This window comes from Lonchura striata, chromosome 34 (assembly GCF_046129695.1).
Source record: "Lonchura striata isolate bLonStr1 chromosome 34, bLonStr1.mat, whole genome shotgun sequence".
Taxonomy (NCBI): Eukaryota; Metazoa; Chordata; class Aves; order Passeriformes; family Estrildidae; genus Lonchura; species Lonchura striata.
In genome coordinates, this window is record NC_134636.1 from 2,880,878 (window position 1) to 2,903,622 (window position 22,745).

General features: G+C 52.8%; 1 protein-coding gene across 1 annotated transcript; it reads left to right on the forward strand.

Moving 5' to 3' along the window:
- Nucleotides 1-847: 847 nt before the first annotated feature.
- LOC110484333 (serine/threonine-protein kinase pim-1-like) lies at nucleotides 848-18,344 on the forward strand. The gene is made up of 7 exons (XM_077789473.1): nucleotides 848-1,022; nucleotides 12,931-13,015; nucleotides 15,754-16,183; nucleotides 16,505-16,555; nucleotides 16,760-17,126; nucleotides 17,801-17,980; nucleotides 18,238-18,344. The coding sequence occupies exons 1-7, from the start codon at nucleotides 848-850 to the stop codon at nucleotides 18,342-18,344; spliced, it is 1,395 nt and encodes a 464-aa protein (XP_077645599.1).
- Nucleotides 18,345-22,745: the final 4,401 nt, after the last annotated feature.

Genomic DNA, 22,745 nt, shown 5'->3' on the forward strand with positions numbered 1-22,745 from the left:
CAGGAAATTTTTCGGGTTGGTGGAAGACAATTTTTTGTCACAGCAGGTGGGTGAGCCTACAAGGGGAGATCTGTGTTAGATCTGATGTTTGCAAATAGGGATTGGATGGTGAGAGATGTGGTGGTTGGAAATTCTCAATATTTGGTGAAGTCAGGAGGAGCACTAATAAGGTTTTTACATTGGATTTCCAGAGGGCAGACTTTGGCCTATTTAGGAGACTTATTCAGACAGTTCCTTGGGAAGCAGCCCTTAAAAACAGAGGAGTTCAGGAAAGGTGGGCATGTTTCAAAATAGAGATATGAAGGGCACAGGAACAGACTGTCCCTGTGTGCTGAAAGATGAGTCGACGAGGCAAACGTCTAGCCTGGATGGTGAAGGAGGTTTTGGAGGAACTCAGGAATAAAAAGAGGATGTATCATCTTTGGAAGGAGGGTCAGGTCCCTCAGGAAGTGTTTAATGGGTCTGCTAGGGCATGTAGGAAAGAAATTAGGGAGGCCGAAGCTCAGTTTGACCTTAAAATGGCAACTTCAGTAAAGGCTAATAAAAAATGTTTTTATGAATATATTAATGGTAAAAGGAAGGGTAAGGTCAACCTTTGTTATTTATTAGATGTGGAAGGGAATTTAATAACTGCAGATGGAGAGAAGGCAGAGGTGCTTAACGCCATCTTTGCCTCAGTCTTTAGTGAGAAGACGACTTGCCTTCAGGACAACTGTCCTCCTGGGCTGGTAGATGGTGTCAGGGAGCAGAGTGGGCCACTGTTATCCAGGGGGAGGCAGTCAGAGAACTGCTGAGCTGCTTGGATGTTCATAAATCCATGGGACCAGATGGGATCCACCCCAGGGCGATGAGGGAGCTGTCAGATGAGCTTGCCAAGCTGCTCTCCATCATTTTCCAGCAGTCCTGGCTCACTGGGGAGGTTCCAGATGACTGGAAGCTGCCCAATGTGATGCCCATTCACAGCAAGGGTGAGAAGGAGGATCCTGGTAATTACAGGCCAGTCATCCTGACCTCAGTACCCGGTAAGGTCATGGAGGAGTTTACACTGAGTGTCACCACACAGCACTTACAGGATGGCCAGGGTGTCAGACCCAGCCAGCAGGGGTTTAGGAGGGGTATGTCGTGTTTGACCAACCTGGTCTCCTTACATGACCAGGTGACCCTCCTGGTGGATGTGGGACAGGCTGTGGATGTGTCTATTTGGACTCCAGCAAGGCCTTTGGCACTATCTCCCACAGCACACTCCTGGAAAAGCTGCAGCCCACGGCTGGGACAGGAGCACTCTGTGCTGGGCTCAGAACTGGCTGCATGGCCGGCCCAGACAGTGGTGGTGAGCGGTGCTGCATCCAGCTGGGGACAGTCACCAGTGGTGTCCCTCAGGGCTCTGCGCTGGGCCAGCTCTGTTCAATGTTTTTATTGACCACATGGATGAGGGGATTGAGCCTTTCATTAGTAAATCTGCAGATGACACTAAGCTGGGAGCGTGTGTCCATCTGTTGGAAGGTAGGAGGGCTCTGCAGGGAGACTTGGAAGAGTTGGAGGGATGGGCAGAGTCAAATAAGATGAAGCTTAGTAAATCCAAGTGCCCATCCCTGCATTTTGGCCACACCACCCTCTGCAACATTACAGGCTGGGGATGGTGTGGCTGGTCAGTGCCCAGGCAGAAAGGGACCTGGGGGCACTGGTCGAAAGCCCGGTTGAACATGAGCCAGCAGTGTGCCCTGGTGGCCCAGAAGGCCAATGGCTCCTAGCCTGGATCAGGAATGGTTTGGCCAGCAGGAGCAGAGCAGTGATTCTTCCCCTGTACTTGCCCTGGTTGGGCAGCACCTCAAGTGCTGTGTCCAGTTCTGGGCCACCCAGTTTGGGAAGGTCATGGAGGACCTGGAGCATGTCCAGAGAAGGGCAGCAAGGCTGGTGATGTGCTTGGAACACAAGTCCTGTGAGGAACAAGTGTTGGAGCTGGGGTTGTTTAGCCCGGAGAAGAGGAGGCTCAGAGGTGACCTTACCACTCTCTACACTCCCTGAAAGGTGGTTGCAGTCAGGTGGGGGTTGGTCTCTTTCTCCTCACAGCAGCTGTCAGAACCAGAGGACACAGTCTTATGCTGTACCAAGGGAAATTTAGATTGGATATTAGGAAAAATGTTTTTTATGGAAAGGGTGATAAAGTACTGGAATTGTCTGTCCAGGGAGGTGATGGAGTCAGCATCCTTGGATATGTTTAAAAAAAGACTGGATGTGGCACTCAGTGCCATGGTTCAGCTGAAGTGGTATTAGGGCATGGGTTGGATTTGATGACCTTAAAGGTCTCTTCCAACCCAGTAATTCTGGTTTCTGTGATTATGTGACATCACAGAGCAGGCTGTGACATCACAGGATGTCTGTATGACATCACAGAGCAAGCTGTGAGGTCAGAGAGTGTGCTGTGACATTATAGGGTGGCTGTGTTACATCACTGAAGGTGTTGTGACATGACAGGATGGGTCTGTGAGGCCAAGAGGTGCTGTGTGACATGATAAGTGGGTTTTGCCATCACAGAGCAGGCTGTGACATCACAGAGGAGGTTGGACATCACAGAAGAGGTTCTGATGTCACAAAGCTGTCTATGACATTTCAGGCTGGCTGTGTGTCATCACAGAATGGGATGTGAGGCTACATAGAAGACTCTGCCATCATAGATAAGGCCTCTGTGACATCACAGAGCAGCTGTGTGATGTCACAGAGAAGGCTGAGAGTGGGTTGTGCCATCACAGAGCTGACTGTGAAATCACAGCGCAGGCTGTGACATTAAAGGGAGACTGTGACATCACAGGCTGGGCTGTGACGCCACAGGGCAGATTTTGTGACATCACAGAGCAGACTGGGACCTCAAAGAGCAGGCTGTGACATCACAGAGCAGCTGTATGAAATCCCAGGTGGCCTGTTACATCTCAGAGTGGGCTGTGTGACATCGCAGGGGCTGTGTGACATCACTGGGGCTGTGTGACATCGCAAGGGCTGTGTGACTTCACAGTTGGCTGTGTGACATCACTGGGTCTGTGTGACATCACAGGGCCAGTGTGACATCCCAGGGGTCCTGTGACATTACGGGGGCTGTGTGACATCACAGGAGCTGTGTGACATCGCAGGGGCTTTGTGACATCCCAGGGGCTGTGTGACATCACTGGGGCTCTGTGACATCCCAGGGGCTGTGTGATTTCACTGAGGAGGTCACTCTGCCCCAGTTTCCCCCAGAGAAGTCCAACACTGCTCATGCATAGGGGGGTCCCCAGTCCCCCCGGGTCCCCCCGCCCCCGTCGCCGCAGCCTCCCCCAGAGGATGTTCCACGAGATCAACCCCATAGCCCGACACAGGGAGGGGGGCTGGGGCTGTGGGGGGTGGGACGGGGGGACAGGGACCCCCTGGCATTGTCCCTGTGTCCCCCAGGGCCAGAGCCTTGGCCAGGGCTCCTTCACCCTGTTACCAACGAGGGCTTGAGAGCGCTGAAAAGTCCCCGGCAAGGGAGCAGCAAAAACCAGATTTAATATTAAGCGACAGCACCACAAAGTTCCTTGGCAAGAGTCACTCTGCTCCTGACTGAACACTTGTCTTGGTTCGACAAGACAGGAGTCTGTGGAAGAGGGCAAAGCCTCCTGTGCAATGGAGAACGGCAAACCCCCCTCCCTCTGAATTACCAGGATCTTTAAATTAAAAGGCTCTCAGGCAAAGATGTGGGAATGGGAGTAACAATTCTTTACTAGGAGAAAACTAGACAACAATTTAAAAAGGCAAATGCAATCGGTACAAACAAAACCAGTGAAAAAAGTCCAGAACCTGAGGAGTCGGGGTGCCAGTAGTTCTGCTGGGACAATTGCTCCCCTTGCAATGGTTGATGAGTTGCAGCTGAAGTGGTGATCTTTAGAAGGGTACAGTTTTCCTCTGAAGATCTGGTGGCAGTGGGGCTGGTCTTCCTCTGCGCCGGGGTTGCCTCTGAGCTCCGCTGCCGTCGCCTCAGCGCGCGCCGGCTGCTTCGCTGCGAGTGCCGCCGAAAAGAGAGAGAGAGCGAGCTGCTTCTCTGGGAATCCCGCGAAGAGAGAGAGCGAGCTGCTTCTCTCGGAGTCCCGCCCAGAGAGCTGCCTCCTCTCCCCAAAAAGCTACCCCTTTAAACAACAGTAGAGTGCTTGGCTTCCCCCCTCTGGGTGGGACCCCTCACGGTGTTACATTTACCAGCCCTGCATTGAATCAGTCAATGGTGTATAAACAAACCATTGCCTCTACGGGGCAAACCATTGTCTCTGAGAGAGATAACAAAAACCTGTCCAACCGGTTTGCCTTCAACAGATGGCAAATGGAATACAAGCTTATCTTACAACCCAGGACATTATCCACCCCTTATTCTATTTCCATCTGCACACCATGAAATCTTACACCCAGTTCTCTCTTAAGACCAAGTTTCCCTGTGGTACACAGCGGGTCTCCCCATCTTTCTGCATTACCCACCAAGTGTAACCAGGTCCTTGAGCAAAGACAATCCCACAAATGGGTTGGTCTTTGCCTGAGGTGGGATTAATCCAAACAGTTTTCCCTAAAATACCTTTCATATGTACTACAGGGACCTTATCTCCATCTACTGCGTGTAAGGGTTCTGACTGAGCAGGGCCAGCTCAATTGACAGACCCTCGGGTGTTGACCATCCAGGTTGCTTTTGCCAGGTTAATTTCCCAGTTTCTAAATGTTCCCCCACCAAGTGCCTTCAGGGTAGTCTTAAGGAGTCCGTTGCACCGTTCAACTTTGCCGGCAGCTGGAGCATGATAAGGAATATGATATATCCATTCGATACCATGTTCTCTGGCCCAGGTGTTGATAAGGCTGTTCTTGAAATGGGTACCGTTGTCAGACTCAATTCTCTCAGGGGTGCCGTGTCTCCACAGGACTTGCTTTTCCAAGCCTAAGATGGTGTTCCGGGCAGTGGCATGAGGTACAGGGAAAGTCTCCAGCCATCCAGTGGTGGCTTCCACCATGGTCAGCACGTAGCGCTTGCCTTGGCGTGTCTGGGGCAGTGTGATGTAGTCAATCTGCCAGGCCTCCCCATACTTGTACTTGGACCACCGCCCACCATACCATAGGGGCTTCACTCTCTTGGCCTGTTTGATGGCAGCACACGTCTCACAGTCATGGATAACCTGGGAAACACTGTCCATGGTTAGATCCACCCCTCGGTCTCGTGCCCACTTGTAGGTGGCATCTCTGCCCTGATGACCTGAGGCATCATGAGCCCATTGAGCCAGGAACAACTCCCCCTTATGGTGCCAATCTAAGTCTATCTTTGACACCTCTATTTTTGCTGCCTGATCTACCTGCTCGTTGTTTCGGTGCTCCTCATTAGCCCGACTTTTGGGGACATGGGCATCTACATGACGGACTTTCACCGTCAGCTTTTCCACCCGAGAGGCAATGTCTTTCCATATATCAGCAGCCCAGATTGGCTTTCCTCTACATTGCCAGTTGGCCTTCCTCCACCTTCCCAGCCAGCCCCACAGAGCATTGGCTACCATCCATGAATCAGTATAAAGGTAGAGCTTTGGCCACTTCTCCCTTTCAGCAATGTCCAGAGCCAGCTGAACGGCCTTGAGTTCGGCGAGTTGGCTCGATCCACCTTCTCCTTCGGTAGCTTGTGCAACTTGGCGTGTGGGGCTCCATACGGCTGCTTTCCACTTCCGGTTCATCCCTACGATGCGACAGGAACCGTCAGTGAAAAGAGCGTAGCAGGTCTCCTCTGCTGGTAGTTGGTTGTATGGTGGAGCTTCTTCAGCCCTTGCCACTTGTACCTGCTCCTCATCATCAGTGAGACCAAAGTTTTCACCTACTGGCCAGTTCGTAATTATCTCCAAAATCCCAGGGCGATTCAGGTTTCCAATACGGGCGCGTTGAGTGATGAGGGCAATCCATTTGCTCCATGTGGCGTCAGTGGCATGGTGGGTAGAGGGAACCTTTCCTTTAAACATCCACCCCAGCACCGGTAGTCGGGGTGCCAGGAGGAGTTGTGTTTCTGTGCCAATTACCTCCGAGGCGGCTTGAACTCCTTCAAAGGCAGCCAAGATTTCCTTCTCTGTGGGAGTGTAGTTGGCTTCAGACCCTCTGTAACTTCGGCTCCAGAATCCCAGTGGTCGGCCTCGAGTCTCCCCAGGCACTTTCTGCCAAAGGCTCCAGGACAACCCATGGTTCCCGGCTGCAGAGTAGAGCACATTCTTGACCTCTGGTCCCGTTCTGACTGGGCCAAGGGCTACAGCATGAGCGATCTCCTGCTTGATCTGGGTGAAGGCTTGTTGCTGCTCAGGGCCCCAGTGGAAATCATTCTTCTTTCGGGTAACCAGATAAAGAGGGCTCACAATCTGGCTATACTCAGGAATGTGCATTCTCCAGAAACCTATGGCACCCAGGAAAGCTTGTGTTTCCTTTTTGCTGGTTGGTGGGGACATAGCTGTGATCTTGTTGATGACCTCAGTGGGAATCTGGCGCCGTCCATCTTGCCATTTCACTCCCAGGAACTGGATCTCTCGGGCAGGTCCCTTGACTTTGCTCTTCTTGATGGCAAAGCCAGCTTCTAGTAGTATCTGGATGATCCTCTCACCTTTCTCAAACACTTCTGCCGCTGTGCTCCCCCACACAATGATGTCATCAATGTATTGCAGGTGTTCTGGAGCCTCACCCTTTTCTAGTGCAGCCTGGATCAGTCCATGGCAGATGGTGGGGCTGTGTTTCCACCCCTGGGGCAGTCGGTTCCAGGTGTACTGCACGCCCCTCCAGGTGAAAGCAAACTGAGGCCTGCATTCTGCTGCCAGAGGAATGGAGAAAAACGCATTAGCAATATCAATGGTGGCATACCACTTTGCTGCCTTGGACTCCAGCTCGTACTGGAGTTCCAGCATGTCCGGCACAGCAGCGCTCAGCGGTGGAGTCACTTCATTTAAGCCACGATAGTCCACAGTCAATCTCCATTCTTTGTCAGATTTGCACACAGGCCAGATGGGGCTGTTGAAGGGTGAGTGGGTTTTGCTGACCACCCCTTGGCTCTCCAGCTCCCGAATCATTTTGTGGATGGGGATCACGGCATCTCGATCCGTCCGATACTGCCGGCGGTGCACTGTCGAGGTCGCAATTGGCACGCGTTGTTCTTCCACCCTTAGGAGTCCTACTGCAGAGGGGTTTTCTGACAGTCCAGGCAAGGTGTTCAATTGCTTAATGTCTTCTGTCTCTACAGCGGCTATTCCAAAAGCCCACCTGAATCCCTTTGGGTCTTTGTAATATCCGTTCCGGAGGAAGTCTATGCCTAGGATACACGGAGCATCTGGGCCAGTCACTATAGGATGTTTCTTCCACTCCTTCCCAGTCAGGCTCACCTCGGCTTCCACCAGAGTCAATTGTTGTGATCCCCCTGTCACACCAGCAATGGAAACAGGCTCTGCCCCCACATGTCCCGATGGTATCAGAGTACACTGTGCACCAGTATCAACTAAAGCATCATATTTTTGTGGCTCTGATGTGCCAGGCCATCGGATCCACACTGTCCAGAAGATCCGGTTTTCCCATGCCTCTCCCTGGCTAGAGACAGGGCCCCTCTAACACTGGTTATCATTCCTTTCCTGGGCATACATACTAGAGGTCCCTTCAAGGGGGTCTGACAGATCATACCCACAAGCTTGGTCACGGGAGGTTGAGGCTACCTTCACTTTGGTGGAACTCCCCTGGTTAGAGTTTCCCTCCTTAAGTTGACGGACCCGTGCTGCCAGGACAGAAGTGGGTTTCCCATCCCACCTCCCCATGTCTTCCCCATGGTCACGCAGGAAGAACCACAGATTAGCCCTTGGGGTGTACCCTCTCTCTCTAGCTGGGGAATGTTGGGCGCTGATTCTGGGGCCTGTGACTCTCACGGGTGCTGTATTAACCTTCCTTATCTCCCCCTCATCTCCTCTTTAAACTCCTTAATCATGGCTGAGATATGAGCCTGCATTGGGCCATTAATCATACTCTCATAATTCCTAAGTTTGTTGGCAACAGAACCTATTGTCTCCTGGTGGGCGTCAGCATTGATTGTTGCAATGAAGGTGGTGTATTGAGATGGCCCAAGATTTGCCAGACTCCACAGCATTTGTCCCGTACACCTGACCTTGTCAGGGTCATTATTGTGTCGTCCATCCCTCCCAAAGAGTACCTCCAATACTGCCACTTCCCTCAGCTGTTGGATCCCTTCCTCGAGGGTCTTCCAGCACATTCTATGATGGTGCTCTTGCATTCTCTCTCTGTGGACAAACCTCTCCCTGACACTCATTAAGAGCCGCTCCCAGAGAGAAAGGGATCCTGGTTCCCTTACAAAAACCTGATTTATACCCGAGTCCTGGGTCAAGGGTCCCAAGTTCCTTGCCTCACCACCGTCCAGCTGCATGCCTGTACCCATAAGATCCCAAACCCGGAGTAGCCAGGTAGCATAAGCCTCACGCCCTCGTCGCACAATGCCTTTATGCAGATTACGAAGACTTTTGTACGTCAGGGACTCGGTGATGATAGCAATCTCTGGGTCCCCTGTGGGTTGTGAGGTTCCTCCATTCCTGTCCCTATCTGCAGGGTGCTCTGCTTTCACCTTAGACTTCCTTGTTTCTACCGGGGCCACTGCTGCTGACCGTGACTGCCTTTGTGGTTCAGCTGGAACCTGGACAGTTGTAACATCTGTGGGTTCCACAGCTGTACTATTAGACTGTCCTTCCTCAAGGCAAAGGGCCAGTTTCTCACCAGCTGGGGAAATGCACTCCTTCAGCATCTCTCGTATCTCCTTAACCAGAACCCTCACCCAATCTGGGCGGTTCATTTCTGAGGTGGGCTGTGAGGCAGGGTCAGGCTCTGGAGCAGCAGCATCTCGAGTCTGTGGTGTAGGTGTGAGGGTAGTTATCCAGGTTAATCTTCCCTTATCTCTGAATGCTAAATATAACAGGACTATCAGCAACACCACCCATTGTATGGTATCATTAGCACTTAGAAAGGATCTTAACCCTTTGAGAACTGGTGGAGCAGACCCAAAAAGATGGTTAAAAGGTTGGGAGAAAGTTTGCCCAGGTGCTATTTCCTCACAGTAGGTACCGTTATTAAAGTAACCCCAAAAACATACAGTTAACGTGTGATAGCTATAAATCCATGTACCTGCCTTCCAGAGGAAATTAAAGATCCATGAATTCCTCACCCAATTAACCCAGAAGCCAAACTTGATAACAGACACCGTAGCCTTAGTTATAGGACCCATTTTTAGATAAGGGTCTGCAAATGGGAAAAGTATAGCTACGATCACGTGCCACCCAAACCAAGGTAAACTAGACCACATTGTGATGCTGAAGATGTTTTTACACACAACAAAAAACCAAATTACTTAAGAACTGTTAATCCTTTTTCCCTCTCAATGCCCTCGGGCCCCACGTTGGGCGCCAAATTCTGTCTTGGTTCGACAAGACAGGAGTCTGTGGAAGAGGGCAAAGCCTCCTGTGCAATGGAGAACGGCAAACCCCCCTCCCTCTGAATTACCAGGATCTTTAAATTAAAAGGCTCTCAGGCAAAGATGTGGGAATGGGAGTAACAATTCTTTACTAGGAGAAAACTAGACAACAATTTAAAAAGGCAAATGCAATCGGTACAAACAAAACCAGTGAAAAAAGTCCAGAACCTGAGGAGTCGGGGTGCCAGTAGTTCTGCTGGGACAATTGCTCCCCTTGCAATTGTTGATGAGTTGCAGCTGAAGTGGTGATCTTTAGAAGGGTACAGTTTTCCTCTGAAGATCTGGTGGCAGTGGGGCCGGTCTTCCTCTGCGCCGGGGTTGCCTCTGAGCTCCGCTGCCGTCGCCTCAGCGCGCGCCGGCTGCTTCGCTGCGAGTGCCGCCGAAAAGAGAGAGAGAGCGAGCTGCTTCTCTGGGAATCCCGCGAAGAGAGAGAGCGAGCTGCTTCTCTCGGAGTCCCGCCCAGAGAGCTGCCTCCTCTCCCCAAAAAGCTACCCCTTTAAACAACAATAGAGTGCTTGGCTTCCCCCCTCTGGGTGGGACCCCTCACGGTGTTACATTTACCAGCCCTGCATTGAATCAGTCAATGGTGTATAAACAAACCATTGCCTCTACGGGGCAAACCATTGTCTCTGAGAGAGATAACAAAAACCTGTCCAACCGGTTTGCCTTCAACAGATGGCAAATGGAATACAAGCTTATCTTACAACCCAGGACAACACTTCACACTTAAGGCACCCCTAGGAAACAAATCAACCACAAATCCAAACAAAATCCAGGCAATCAAACTGAAATGATCAGAGAACTGTCCCTTTATGTGGCACAGGGACACATAGAACAGTGAGGGCAAGGATAAAAGGAATATGGGCCAAAAGCTGAACAGAGCTCGAATTTAACAGGACTTAACTTATACCTTAACCTTAACTTCTACCTTCAACTTCAAAATTTAGCAAAAGAACAGATATTAACAGTATTTAACATAACTTATAACCTATGACTTTTCAATTTAACAGAGGAATATCGTTTAACAGGATTTAGCTCAGCTTATAACTTATAGCAAAAAACAACTCTTAGCAGCATTTAACTTAGCTTAGGCTGCATCACTTGACCTCACTTACAGGCCTGACAGGCTCAGCTATCCAGGGCACTCAGAGCCCTCAGAGAGCAGCATTTCTGCCACATTCCCCAGCACAGGCACTCCTGTGTGCACACAGACACAGAGAGTCAGTGCAAGGCACCTGTGAGAAATTCCCCTAAGGGCGGGGAAATGCTCCTTGAGGATGCTTTGGCATCTCCCCAGCAGGGAAGGGTTGAGCCTGGAGGAGTGGGGGGATCGGCCCAGGCTCCCTCGTTGTTTCGGGATCCCCGAATTCAGCAAACGGGAGAGTTCCCGGCTCGGAGAGGCCCCACTCAGAGGGAGTCGCTGGCCCAGGAGAGCTCCAAGGGCTCCTTTTGGAGCGCTGTTTGTAGGGCCCCTAGAGAGGGGCTGCAGTCCCAGCCATGTTTCATCCTGGCCACACTTGGCATCAGCAGCTTTCTTTGGCAGGGTGAGAACAGGGATGTTGTGCCACTGAGGGAACACAAACAGTTCCAGGGCTGCTCCTAAAGTAACCAGGAGCTGGCTGGGCAGCAGCAGTGCCTGGAGCAGACAGTGTTTGTGATGAGCTCCAGAGGAGCTGAGCCCAGGGGCTGCTGGCCAAGACCGAGGCCCAGTGAGCATTTCTCAGCTGGCAGGGCAGCCTGAGAAGGGGAGGAGGGAATGCACCAGCACAGGAACCATGGAAACAAGGAGCCATTGTGACACTGTGGGGCCTGTGAGACCAAGGGGCCATTGTGACACTGTGAGGCACCATGGAACAATGGACACCATTGTGACACTTGGGGGACAGATTGGATCATGGAGACCATTGGGATACTATGATACCCAATGGAATCAGCAAAGCATTGTGACACTGTGAGGCTACATGGAACCAGTGAGACCATTGTGACCCTGGGGTCCCCACAGAACCAAGAGGACCATTGTGACACTGTGGGGCCTTGTGTCATCAGTGGTCCATTGTGACACTGTGGAGCCAAAGGAGACCATTGTGACACTGCAAACCCCCATGGTCCAAAGGTCCATTGTGACATTGTGGGCCTCATGGATCAGAGGACTCACATGTCATTGTGGGGCCTGGGGAACCATGGAGACCATTGGGACACTCCATGGCCTCATGGAATCATTGGAACCATTGAGAAACTAGGAGGTCTCATGGAACCCAGGGGCTATTGTGGCACTGTGGGACCCCATTGAACCAAAGGAACACAGAACAGGTCTGGCTGGTTTGGCCTCCCGTGGACTGCCTGACTGGTCCAGCTGACCTTGGCATGTTAAAGGTCTCTTCTCTGCTACTGGGGCTCACTGGGACAGGAAACACTGGGGCTCCCTGCTTTCCTTTCAGTGGAAAAGAACTCTCCTTCTCCTCCAAGTGCCCATGGCCAGAACTGGGATTTTACGTCCAAATGTCCTTTTATCCAGGGATTGTTCCCATAGGAATATTGCCAGGACAAGTCTGGTTGGAAGTGGTTTCATGAGGGTCACCTCTCATCTGTGCCCAAAACACTGGGGAAGGCTCCATGCTTTCCTTCCTATGGGAAAGAATTGTCCTGTTGTGTGTTTTTCTTTAGTTTGATATTTGTTCTGTGTATGTTCAACCCCCAACCCCTAATCTCCTCCCTTCCCCAGTTTTCAATCTTCCCAAGCTCTTCCCTACCCCCCTCCTCTCCAAGTTGTCAATCCTCCCTTTCCCTGCCCCTTTCCCCAGAACATTCCCTGTCACTCCTCGTAGCCTCCTCCCCTGCTTCCAGAGCATTCCGTCTATTTAGTGAGGCTCAACACCCTTTTGGTTACTTTGTGTTACTCCTCTCCCCTGTTTCCCCTGATAGGTTTGTGCTCTGTTAGTTCCTCCTTAGACTCTTCCCCAGGCGTACCCTCAGTGGTTGCTGTTCCTATACCCCGCCTCTTGAGTTCTGGTATAAAACCTTTGTTCGCCCTCCCCAGAGGGTCTTGGGGCTCACTGAATGAAACCATCCTGTTCACCCCCAAGTCCCGTGTTGCCTCCCCACGCCAAGTGGGACTGCAGAGCTTCACAGGGGGAGCAGCCGCCCGTTCTCTTCCCTCTCACCCCCCAGCACACCACTGCTCGGGGTATCGCGGCAAGAGAGGCTGCCCGCATTGCAACACTGTCCTGCTTCTCCAGGTGCCCATGGCCAAAATTTGGATTCTGTCTCCAAAATTCCCTATATCCAGAGGCTGCCTGCAGACAATCTGCCATTCCTGACAAGTCTGGCTGACCTTGGCCTTGTGAGGCTCTCATCTGCCTTCCAAACACTGGGGCTCTGTGCTTTGCTTCCTATGGAACAGAACTCTTCTTATCCAGGTGCCTATGTCCAGAATTGGGATTACACCTCCAACATTGCCTGGTGTGAAAGACTGGAGGAGATTGTTGGCTGGAAACCTTTTGTGTGTGGGGGAGGAAGGGGCAGGTCCAGCCTTGCCCTGCCCTGGAGCCCCAGCACTGCCCTGCCCTGGAACCCCAATCCCCCCAGAGCCTCTATCCCAGCCCAGCAGTGTCTGCCAGTCCCTAGCACAGCATAGGCAATGCTCCACAGCCACCTCTGGAGCTCCCAGCCCAGCTCCTGAGTGACCAAATGACCCCAAGTCCTCCCTGGGGCTGGGGCAGCAGAACTCAGAGGCACCAGCAGCTCCAGCTGGGAAATGGAGTGTGGGATGGGGCTGTGAAAGCCCTGCCCGGACTGTGCCAAGCAGGACACACAAGCCCTGACCCTCATCCCCCAAGCAACTCTCTCAAGATGACATTTAAAAGGAATTACAATAATTTGTGTACTCTGAGTTAGATTCACTGGAGAAATAGTGCCCCAAAGCTCATTAACATTCAGAATGCTTGAACAAGCCAAGCCTCTGGGAATAATTTGATTTAAGTTTTTAAATCTTTTGTGATTAATTAGGCAGGCTTTAGTAGTGTATTCAAAGTGAATGCTTTATTTTTATAAAGACACAGAAAAGATTTGTTAGGTCCTGTTTCATCTTTTTATTCCACATAAATGAATATGTGCAATCTCCACTTGACACTGAATTCAAGTACCTCCTCATGCAGTTGAAATAGATATGAAAATCAAGACCCTTGATGGCTGACAATCCATCAGACTCTGTCCCTACCCCCACCCCACCATTTCCCCCATCCAAGCCCTGGCACTCAGAGCAGCCTTGTGCAAATCTGAGCTCCCTCCAGCCCAGGCTGCACCTGCAGGTTTCAGCTCCTTGGCTCCAACCCCCACCTGCTTTCCTTGGAGTAAGAGCTGCCTGAGACACAGAGGGATGTTCAATTCTTGTCAGCCAACAAAGCCAAGGGAAGGCACAGCTCCATCAAATGCAGAAGTCATTCCTCTGCTGGCTATTAAATCCACTTTGCACAGTAGTCAGTCTCAGAGCAATGGAAAACGCTTTCTGTGCCCAGCACAGATCCCAAGGTCCCCCCAAACCCTCCCTGCCCCAATTCTGCCCAAATTTGCTCTTTCCACACACGAGTCACGTGCTGAAGTCAGAAGCTCCCTCCATGCCCAGAGGGGGGAAAAGAGAGAAAGTGGATGAAGAGCTCTCCTGTGCAGAGCCAAGGTCCCAAGTGCCCCTGCAGTGGAAACCACAACTCATCAGGTTTGTGTCCTTTGGGCTCAGGGATGGTGACACTCAGAGGCACAGAAAGGTTTCTTGCCAACAAACAGGAGTTGAACATTTGAACAATTTAGTAACCATCACAGACTTTCCTTTTTCTTGGAACTGTTTAAACCTGCTCTGGACTGAAAACCCAGAAAAACACCAGCAGCTCACACCTGTGGCCCACTGAGGTCTGGGAAGCTGCATTCCAGTGCCAGAGAGACTGAGAAGAGACCGAGTGAGCCAACTACAACCCACAAAAAGGACTTTCTGAATTGCCATCTCTTCAGAACTCTGAGGGGGTTTATTTCATATTATTCATGCTTGTGAACACTATAGTTGTTAAATAAACTGATTTTTTCCACTTTTCTCCAGGGAAGTCTTCTCCTGAAATAGTAGGGAGAGGGGCCGCTTGAACTTGATTTGTAGACGGACTCCTTTTGGAGGTTTCCTCACAAAATTTGCCCTAAACCAGGACAAACAGTCACAGTTGTGCCACTTCACCAGTGGCACAACTCCCCAGCCCCCCAGGAAAAGAAAGGACATGTAAAGGTCTCCAAACATTTGGCCTGCTTTGCTGCAAAAGTCGCGCTGCACACACAGTGCACTGTGGAAAGCCAAGAGAAGCTGCAGCAGGTGGCAAATTTTGGGATAGATGCTCGACCTTGTTCTCCATGAGAGGTTCTTGACAAGAGCAGACAGGAGAAGATTCCTGGAGAAGTGGAGCAGCTTTGCAGAAGTGCAATGAAAATGAAAGAAAGTATCTAAGATGTTTTCCTCTTTATTTCTATGCTTTCCTTTGCCATGTTGCACGACTTCTCCATGCCATGAATTCCAAATGGATCTCACCTCTAAGATGGGTCACTTAGAAAGTTATAAACACTGTAAAATACCATGAGCTACACGCAGTTTTCCTTCCCCTGTTTTTACTGGAAAGCAACGCTGCAGACACAGGTGCAGTGCTTGGGTCAGGTAGGAATCCTAGAGCACGGGAATGTGCCCCAAGGGTGTTTGAGCCTCAGCAAGGACAATTCACAGCAGCGACACAGCAGAGGGGATTCCTCTGCCAGTGTGCAGGAGTCAGGACTCTGGATCTGGGCTCCACACTGCAAAGTTCCCGTGTCTGGACAGACGAAGGGGCTGTCCCCGGGGCGCGCGGGGCTCGGCCGTGGGGCTCGTGGGGCGAGCGGGGAACGGACACGCGGACAAACGGCCTCGGTGCTTCAGTTGCAGAGGCAGCAGCGGCGGCGGCGGCAGCAGCGGCGGCAGCAGCGGCAGCAGCAAAAGCAGTTTTTCTCTTCTTTCTCTTCTCCCTCCCCCGCTGTCGGACACCTTCCCCTCGGTGTCCTTCCCCGGTGTCCCTCTCCTCTCCCCGCCTCCTTCTCCCCATGCCGGGCCGGGCCATGCCCCCGGCCCGCCCCCGGCCCCGGGCGGGGCTGCCCCGTCCCCGGCCCCGCCCGCCCCGCCGCGGTCTCGCCTCCGCCCGGCTCTGGCCGTGCTGGCGGTGGCGCTGCCGGGCGGGCATCAGTGCCTGGGGCTGGGCCGGCATCGCCGCCCTTTGGCTCCGCCTGGCCCGAGCCCGGCCCCGGCCCCGCCGCAGGGTCCGGCCCCGGCGCCGGCGCCTCCCGGGCCCCGCGGAGGACACACGCGGCACGGCCGCTCCCGCCGCCCCCGCTGCGGCTTCCCCGGCCCGAGCTCCGCCGCTCGGCAGCGCGGCCGCCGGCCCCGAGCCTCCCGTGTCCCGTTGCCGAGACCGAAGGCCTGGGGATGGCCGGCCCGAGGCGCTCGGGGGGCGCTCGGGGGCCGCTCCTGGCCCCGGGCCGAGCGCTGACAGCCGCGTCCCGCCCGCAGGGAAGGCGCAGGAGGCCCTGCAGGAGCGGTACCGAGTGGGTTCGCTGCTGGGGCGCGGCGGCTTCGGCAGAGTGTTCGCAGCCACGCGGCTCTCGGACGGCGCCCCGGTGAGCGGCGGGGCCGGCGGCGGGCATGGAGGAGGAGGAGGAGGAGGAGGAGGAGGAGGAGGAAAAGAAGGAGGAGGAGGAATGGGGAGAGGAGGAGGAGAATGGAGAAGGAAGAGAAGGAGGAGGAGGATGGAGAAGGAAGAGAAGGAGAAGGAGGAGGAGGAAGGAGGGAGGAGGAGGAGGAGGAAGGAGGGACAGGAGGAGGAGGATAGGGAAGGAAGAGAAGGAGGAGGAAGGAGGAGGCGGAGGAGAAGGAAGCAGGAGGATGGGGCTCGGCAGGGCGGGCGGCGAGCTCAGCCCGCTGCTGCCTTTGGCTTGCAGGTGGCCATCAAAAGGGTGCCACGGAACCGCGTCCGGCGCTGGGGCGAGCTGGTGAGTGAGCGGGGCCAGCGGGAACAGCCGGGCCGTGCCGGGCGGGGATGAGGCGAGCCCCGGCATGGGGGAAGCCACCAGGACGCCTCGATGGGGAGCGGGCGTGGGGCCAGCGCAGGGCACAGAGCATCCCGGGCTGGCTGAGGGGTTCCCCTGCCCTGGCACGACATCAGTCCCACTGGTGGCACCGTGGTCCTCCCGCAGCCCGACGGCACCAGCGCACCCCTGGAGATCGTCCTGCTGGACAAGGTGTCCACCGGCTTCCCTGGTGTGGTCCAGCTGCTGGAGTGGTTTGAGCTCCCCAACAGCATCGTGATGGTGCTGGAGCGGCCGGAGCGGTCTCAGGACCTCCTGCATTTCATTCGGGCACGGAGGTTCCTGTGTGAAGAGGTGGCACGGGAGCTGTTCCGCCAGGTGCTGGAGGCCGTGCGGCACTGCACCAGCCGCGGGGTCCTGCACCGTGACATCAAACCAGAGAACATCCTGGTTGACCTGGCCACTGGCCAGGCAAAATTGATCGACTTTGGCTGTGGCACCTACCTGCAGGACACAGCCTACACTGACTTTGCAGGTGAGCCCGGGCAGGGGTGTGCTCCCGGTCCCACCATCTCATGGCCCAACATCTCACAGGCCAAGCTGGGTGTGGCAGCGAGGATTCTCCCTTTTGCTGCCAGTCAGGGTACTGAGTCTTTACCTGAGCTGCTTTTGAGCGGGGCTGGGTGGGGAGGCATCTTCCAGCCCTGCTGGCGGCCTTTGCCCACCACTCTGCCTGGGGCTGGGGTTGGAGCAGCAGCAGGCAGCTTGACAAAAGCACCCGTGGGTGGGGGTAGCAGAGGAGGGGGCCAGGACCAGTGCACCAGCCAGTTTGGTGTGCAGGCGAGAGGAAGGGCTTGAACTGCTCCATTCACCTTGTTTTCATAATATTTTATGAAAACATAAAATATTGGCTTCATAATATTTTTGGGGCACTGCAGGCAGGGAGGATAAGGACCTGTTTTTTCCCCCAGCCCTGAATGGGTTTTTGCTTTACATGTCATGGTCAGGCCTTGCTGGGGCTTCTGCTGCCCTCTTCCAACACCAGTGGCTTCTTGTCCAGCCCTGAGTTTGTACACAATCCCAGGTGCTGGCGAGAGTGCAGTAGTCATCCCGTGTGCCACTGGGGCAGCCCCTGCACGCCCAGGGATGCTGGGGCCAAGCTCTGGAAGCAGCAGCATCCCCCTGATGAACTCCATTTGTATTCCACAGGAACACTGTCATACAGCCCCCCGGAATGGAACCGCTTGGGCTGGTACCATGGCGAGGCAGCAACGATCTGGTCCCTGGGCATCCTGCTGCACCAGATGGTCTGCGGGCAGCACCCTTTCAGGAGGGGCCGGAAGATCAGCTGGGACCATCAGCTCTCGCTGCCACAGCGGCTCTCTCCAGGTGGATCCTCATCTCTGGCCACGGGGGAATACCAGTGCTGGGAGACAGCAGCGGGCTCGTGAGCATCTCGCTCTGGCAGCCGCTGAGGAGGTGGCACATGTCCTGCTCTCCTGCTCTCCTCCACAACAGGGAATTGGTGGGAAAGTTTAGGCCCAGCTGGGAGCACAAAAGCAGCATGGCCTGGGCATGGGAAGAGTGGGGCAAAGCAGACAGGAGCCTTCTCTAGCTGACTGGTGGTTTCTGGTTTCTCTGCCCAGAGTGCCAAGAACTTATCAGGTGGTGTTTATCCATGCACTTCTTGGACAGACCTTCCTTAGAAGACCTGTTCTGTGAACCTTGGATACAGGATAGTCACCTGTCATAGATGAAGGGAGAGAGCCTCATGCACACTTTGCTTCAGGGCCCTGGTAAGTTACAGCTCCACACATGCCCTGGCAATCAGAATCAAGGAAACCCAGACTTTTTTCCTTGCCTATATCAATGCACTGGGGTTGTTGGGTGGGAACACGCAGCCCTTGTGCTGGAGCTGAGCTGCTCTGCCCAGCACTGGTGGCTGCCATCCAAGGTGGTTTTGCTTGTCCCAGTTGCCTGACAGCTGGGGCCCTGGGCAGAGCCCTGACAGCCTGGTCTGACCCCCAGGGAAGGAGAAGGAGCCCCTGGAGAAGCTGTACCAGGTGGGGCTGCTGGAGACAGCGAGGACGACATCAAGGATGATAACCTCTTCCTGAACTTGGATACTGGCAGCTGAAGATGATGAACTTTTGGCACCTTCTCCAAAGCCAGGCTCCACAGCGAATTTGCAGATGAGTCCACAGCCGGGGAAATGCTCCCAGATTTGGGCATTGCTCAGACTGGCTGGGAACAAAAGGTTCTCCTTGTTCTGGGGCAGATGCAACTTCAGTCGGCTGCCCAGCTGCTTTTTGGCAGGGCTGGGGGCATGGGTTGGGGTGGATACAAAATGGGAGTTTGCTCCTGGCCCTGCTAAAAGCCCCTACCACCCAGCATGGCCTAGGCTGAGGCTGGGGCTGGGGCAGCCAGCCCGACACAAACAAACCCCCATGGTGGGAGCAGAGGTGGGACTCCAGAACCTGTGCAGGGGCTGCTTTGCTTTGCAGGCAAGGAATGGCTTGGCCTGCTCCACTGCCCTTGTTTGCTTTGTGATCACTGTTATTTTGGGGGGTAGTTCAGGAGGGAAGAGAGAAAGTGTGGGCTTCTCTCCCCCATGGGTGGGATTTTCCCTAGCATGTGGGGGTTGGGCCTTCCTCAGACCCCTGACAGAGATAAGAGTTGTTTTCTTGTTTCCCCATGTCTCTAATCACTTTTCAACAGTTTGTTGTTTGTTTTTCTTGAGGAAGCGTTCAATGTAAGGTCCAGTCGGGATTGGGAAGCGCTTGGGAGCAGCTGCAGCGTGGATGGGCCGTGCCCTTGGAGAAGGCTGAGGACATCATTTGGGACCAGCTTTTCTCCCAGCAGAGGATGGCATGAGGTGAGTCCCCGTCTGCTTGGCATGGTGGAATCAGAGCTTTTGGGAGATGGCAACAAGCACAAGGAGTCTCCTGCTCTGGGCAGCTGCTGAGGGCTGGATGTGCTGTGGCTGGCTGCAGGCTGGGAATGTCCTGCCCTCCTGCTCTGCTCCCAAAGGCAGCAGTGATGGGCAGCTCTGGGCATGGCTCTAGGCACAGCCAGCATGGCCTGGGCTCTGTGGGCAGTTGGGACAAGGGGACAGGAGCCTTCAGCTGATGGGTGGTTTCTGGTTTCTCTCCTTGCAGCCGGGCTCTGCGGGTGCTGAGGCTGCTCTGGGCTCTGCCAGGGCTCTGCTGGGCACTGCCCTGGGCACAGCTGGGCTGGCTCTGCCCTCACATTGCTCTGACAGCTTTGCATCAGACAAGCCCGTTTGAGCACAGTGCCTGAGCTTTCTGCTTTGGCAGGTGAGTGAGACTCTCCTGCAGGCCAGGAGATTGCAGCTGGGGACACACATCCAACTGGCAAGGACCCAAACTCTCCACAGTCCCAGCTGAGCCCCTGAATCTCTGCAGGAATGCCTGGATCTCCACTATTCATTCTTCATTGCTTTTTGGCTGGAATTGTGTAGTTGCACTTTCTTCCTCCTCTAGAAGTGCCATGAGTGGCCAAAGCTGGAAAGTGAGCCGTGTTCCTGAGGCAGTGCAGTCTGGAGCTGATGGATGGAGAGTTGCCCTTCCCACTTCCAAACCAGAGCAAAAGGCCGTAAGTGGGATTTTTCATCCCTAAGAAACCCCTGACAATTTCAGAGGGAATGTGCAGCTCATTCCCAGAGTGAGAAGGAAGGTCATCTTCTAAAGGATTTGGGGTTTGACAGAGTTTAGATTCCCAGTCCTGTCTGGAGCTGGAAGGGCCCCAATCAATTTCCTATTGCTTTGACCACAATTTAAAATAACAATGTTGGAAACAACCCCCAAAAACTTTAAAAAAGGCTGCTGAGGTCAGTAAGATGGATCCATGCCATCACACATTTACAATGTAAATAACTGAGTTCTCTTTTTAAAAAGATCATTTACCTCCTAATGCAAAGTTACAGAAGATGTTTCACTAACACTTGGATTTTATTTGTATCTTTTACAATTCATCTAATTGTTTTTTTTTTTTCTTTTTCCTTTTTTTTTCTCTAAATAGAGGTCCTGGCCCTCTTCCAGCCAAAGGGGAAAGGGCCCCACCAAGCCTTGTTACCCACAGATAACATGGTAAAGCTGAACACTAAAGGACCTTGTGGGCATTATTCTGGAATTAAAAAGGTGCCAGCTCCATGGACAACAGAATTATTGTTCCTAACTTGAATGAGATTGAGCAAAAAGAATGAAGAATTGTATCACTAAAGTACTACTGATGTCTGTAATTTGTACCTTGATAGTCAGCCAGAACCTTTGTTTGCCAAAACACCTCCAGAGTCTCACCAAGGGATCAGTCATCAAAAATGTTTTGAAAATGTAAAGACCAAGGTAGCCAAAGCACTCAGTGTCACTAATTGCTGGGTATGTTCTCAGCTGAAGCTGGGAGGAATGGGGTTCCCTTGGAGGGCTCACCCTGTGGGGTGGCCAGAACTCTGTCAATGGGCTCTGCCTCGTAACGGAGTCAGTGAAGGGACAGTTACAGAAAACTCTGCTGTGGGACACAGGAATACAATGATCAGTGAGACAGGATTCACTCAGATTTCCCGTCAGGAGAAACCCAACCCTGTTATAGTTCTAGAGGCTACAGTGTCAGAAGATTTCTGTGCTTTAGCATCACTGCCAGTGCCAGTAGAACTTGGGGTGCTGCAGCTGGTCAGTGTCAGTGTCACACCACTCCCAGCTGCAGGGCCACCATTTAGGCTCCTTCAGCAACAAGCACACAGAAGACTTAGGGCTCAGAGAACATTTTCCACCCAAAGAGTGCCTTGGGTTTCAGAAAGCAAAAGATTCTGGTTCACCCTGCGCCCCATGTGCGCTGCCCTGTCCTGTGGAGTTGACATGAAGGAGCTGAATGGATTATTAGAATAGGTAGCAAATGATGCTGTTAAAATGTCCAATAGCACATCCTATGAGCTCCAACAAACACAAATGGGGACTCCAGAGAACCACATGGCCTCGGATTATCTGCTTGCTGGCCAAGGAGGAACCTGGGCTATCAGGGGACGGGGATGTTGCACTGCTAGCAGTGATGGGTTTGAAGGCCAACAGTCAGGAATCACCTTGGCAGAAAGAGCAGTAGAAGAGTGGCAGAAAGAAGAAAATTCTTCTTGGTGGGATTGGCTTCATGGCTGCCAAATTAGAGGCTGCTGTGAAATGCATTCATGGCAGGGCCTGTGATCATTGCAGTGTGTGCACTTGGTGAGTTGCTGGGACACTTTGTGCTGGGAAGTGGAGTATTGAGACCTTCCTTAAAAGATACAGTGTTAAGAAAAGAGAGGCATTTGGTAAATAAGGGAGAATGGCAACAATTTAGGCATGTTTTAAAAGGAATGTGAATAGCTCTGAGTAATGAACTTACACTGCACTTAATTGTAGAACAAGAGGAGATGTCTTTTTGCTTAATACTTAAATGTAAGCTGTGTTACTGAAAGAATTGTTACGAAGGTTGTAGTTGATTGTAGGTCTCAGGACCAATCAAAGTACCAAGGCCTGAACAGGTCCTGAGGCAAAGGTCACCTCTAGATGAACCTTCCAAGCAAATGTTTTATTTGTATCCACTCATTAACGAAGCATGATTAACAACATGATCCATGTATGTGTTCCTTGATAAAACATGGATTTATCTTTCTGTATTTAGAAACAGACAAGGCCACATCTGGCCTTGTTTGGGGGTGAAGGATCAAAGTCAACTCCCTTGGTTCCTCCTTCAGCCCTGGCCAGGCTTTGGGAGAAAGCAGTCAGGAGAATGAAAGCAGATGTTCTCACACTAGCAGTGATGCCAGCTTGTTTGTTAAACAGTGTAAAAGCTGGGTCCTCTCCCAGCTTTGGGGTTGGAGCTTCATTGGCTGCAGAGGTGGAGGCACCTGCAGGAATTCCCAGTGTCTGGGAGTGGCTCTCCAGTCCTTGGCTTTCCCCAGCTGATGTGTGGCTGTGGATGATGGTAAAGCCTGAGGCTAACTGGTGATGGATCTTTCCTTAATCACTCCAGGCAATCTCTGGTAACAATGACTGGATGCATTGCTGAGCTTTTTTGTAATGCTTTGCTAATGATGATGTGCTTTGCTGAGCTTATCCTTTTGTAATTCTTTGCAGCTGTGCATGATATAAATGACACAATT

Bases quoted from the DNA above. Each gene is read 5' to 3' on its own strand.
- LOC110484333 (XM_077789473.1), top strand. From the start codon at position 848: ATGAGGGAGCTGTCAGATGAGCTTGCCAAGCTGCTCTCCATCATTTTC. The intron at 13,016-15,753 runs GTGTGGGGGAGG...GGCGGGCATCAG, and splicing joins GTTGGCTGGAAACCTTTTGT to TGCCTGGGGCTGGGCCGGCA. The intron at 17,127-17,800 runs GTGAGCCCGGGC...TGTATTCCACAG, and splicing joins AGCCTACACTGACTTTGCAG to GAACACTGTCATACAGCCCC.